A 1,920-nucleotide genomic window follows, 5' to 3' on the forward strand; every position below is an offset into this window, starting at 1 on the left:
AAGAGTCGAGCGTGGTTAAAAGTCAATGGATGGGATCAAGTCAGCAGTGAACACACAGAAGAGAGGGAGGAAACTGACATTGTTTAGACCCTGAGAAGGGCAGAAGGGAAGTGTTCCTAAGAGATGGAACAGCCATCGACGGGGAGAAACACCACGTCTGGCCCTTCCAGAGAGGACGTGGTTAGTCTGTGTGTCCGTGGAGAAGAAGTTTTGTATTTGGTGACAGGAGGGTGGGGGAATTTAAATAGATGACTTGAGATGTATCTATAAATTATGAAACAAGAGTATCTAGTGAGAATAAGGTGTAAAGGAAAGCACTGAGACTTGGACGGCCTGAAGGGGGTTTGAAATAGGCATCATGAACCACAAGAGAGAGAAAACTTGTGGAGAAACCTAAGGGATTCTCAGGCAGTTTGGGAGTGGTCATTATGAATTTAAAGTTAAACCACCAAACTCTGTTTTGTAACTTTCCCTAGTTATACCTGATTAGTCACTTAAAATGTGGGGTCAGCCACATTAGTTTGCCAGGACCGCTTTAACAAAGTACCCCGGACTGGGAGGCCTAAACAACAGCAATTTATTTTCTCTCAGTTCTGGAGGCTGGAAATCCAAGAACAGGTTTCATCAGAGTCGGTTCCTTCTGAGTTCCATGAGAGAAGGATTTTGTCAGGCTTTTCTCTTTGGCTTGTCGATGATTGTCTTCTCCCTGTATCTTCACATCTTCCTTCGGTGTGTGTCTGTATCCAGATCTTTTCCTACAAGTACAGCAGTCATATTGGATTAGCGCCCACCCTGTTGATCTCATTTTAACCTAATCACTTCTATCTCCAAACGTGATTATGTTCTGAGGTACTGGGGTTAGGACTTCAGCACATAACCTGTACATGCGCTCAAGTTTCCAGCTAAGAAAATAAAAAGAAAAATCGTACCAACATTAATAAAGGGAGGGAAGCTGAGAGGGGAAATCAGTTGATGAGGGAGCAGAGAGAGGGAGGAGGAGACTGACTGTATGTCCTCGATGCGACGTCCAACGGTCCTGTTTGTTGACTGGCTACCGATAGTGCAGGTTCCAAGGAAGATAATGCAATGGGAAACACGCCACGCTTGGAATGATAGAATGTCCCAGAAACTCTATCTTGAACATTATGGTTACATGATTTATCAGTCTCCAGCCTTTGGTGTATGAAAAAGGTGAGAGAGAGCGAGAGAGAGGCGCACCAAAACCACTGTGACCACAGTGAGAACCCAGTGAACCATTTTTTATTTAATTCATGCCTCTTCAATTAACATTTTCTGTTTTACCTTTCTCTCAGTATGCCTGGGATACAAATGAAGAATATCTCTTCAAAGCGATGGTGGCTTTCTCCATGAGAAAAGTTCACAACAGAGAAACAACAGAGTAAGTAAATAGTGAAAAATCTTAATTGATAACTTGCAATATTACTCGAGATAGTCCGTTAATTGAAAACTCAATCTTGAAGATAATTTATTCATCTGATTTTTAAGATATCCACATTTTTTATTTAACATTTAAAAAAACTTGTAATCTAGCTCAGCTTACAGTTTATATCATGTTCCAACAACATTCTTCATTCAGTGGGCACTATGAAGACATATTTTAAAATTGTAGTTATATGTCATAGGCTTTCTACATTTCTATTGTATACATATTTCTCTTGTAGATAGGTAGACAGACAGACAGACAGATAAACAGAGAACTCTACTCTCATTGTATTAGTCAGCTCGGGCGGCTGTAACAAAATTCCACAGACTGGGTGGCTTAAATAACAGAAGTTTATTCCTTACGGTTTTGGAGGCTGGGAAGTCCAAAATTGTGGTACTGGCAAGGTAGGTTTCATTCTGAGGCCTCTTCTTTTGGCTTGCAGGTGCCACCAGATTGTTGTGTGCTCATATGACCTC

At 41.2% G+C, this 1,920-nt stretch overlaps 1 protein-coding gene across 1 annotated transcript in view; it reads left to right on the forward strand.

The window, feature by feature from the left end:
- Positions 1 to 1,920, forward strand: part of CLTRN (collectrin, amino acid transport regulator) — a 24,546-nt gene that overhangs the window by 2,782 nt on the left and 19,844 nt on the right. Inside the window, 1 exon segment of the mRNA XM_006911646.3 lies at positions 1,314 to 1,399. Coding sequence (XP_006911708.1) covers positions 1,314 to 1,399 — 86 coding nt within the window.

This window comes from Pteropus alecto, unplaced genomic scaffold (assembly GCF_000325575.1).
Source record: "Pteropus alecto unplaced genomic scaffold, ASM32557v1 scaffold23, whole genome shotgun sequence".
NCBI lineage: Eukaryota > Metazoa > Chordata > Mammalia > Chiroptera > Pteropodidae > Pteropus > Pteropus alecto.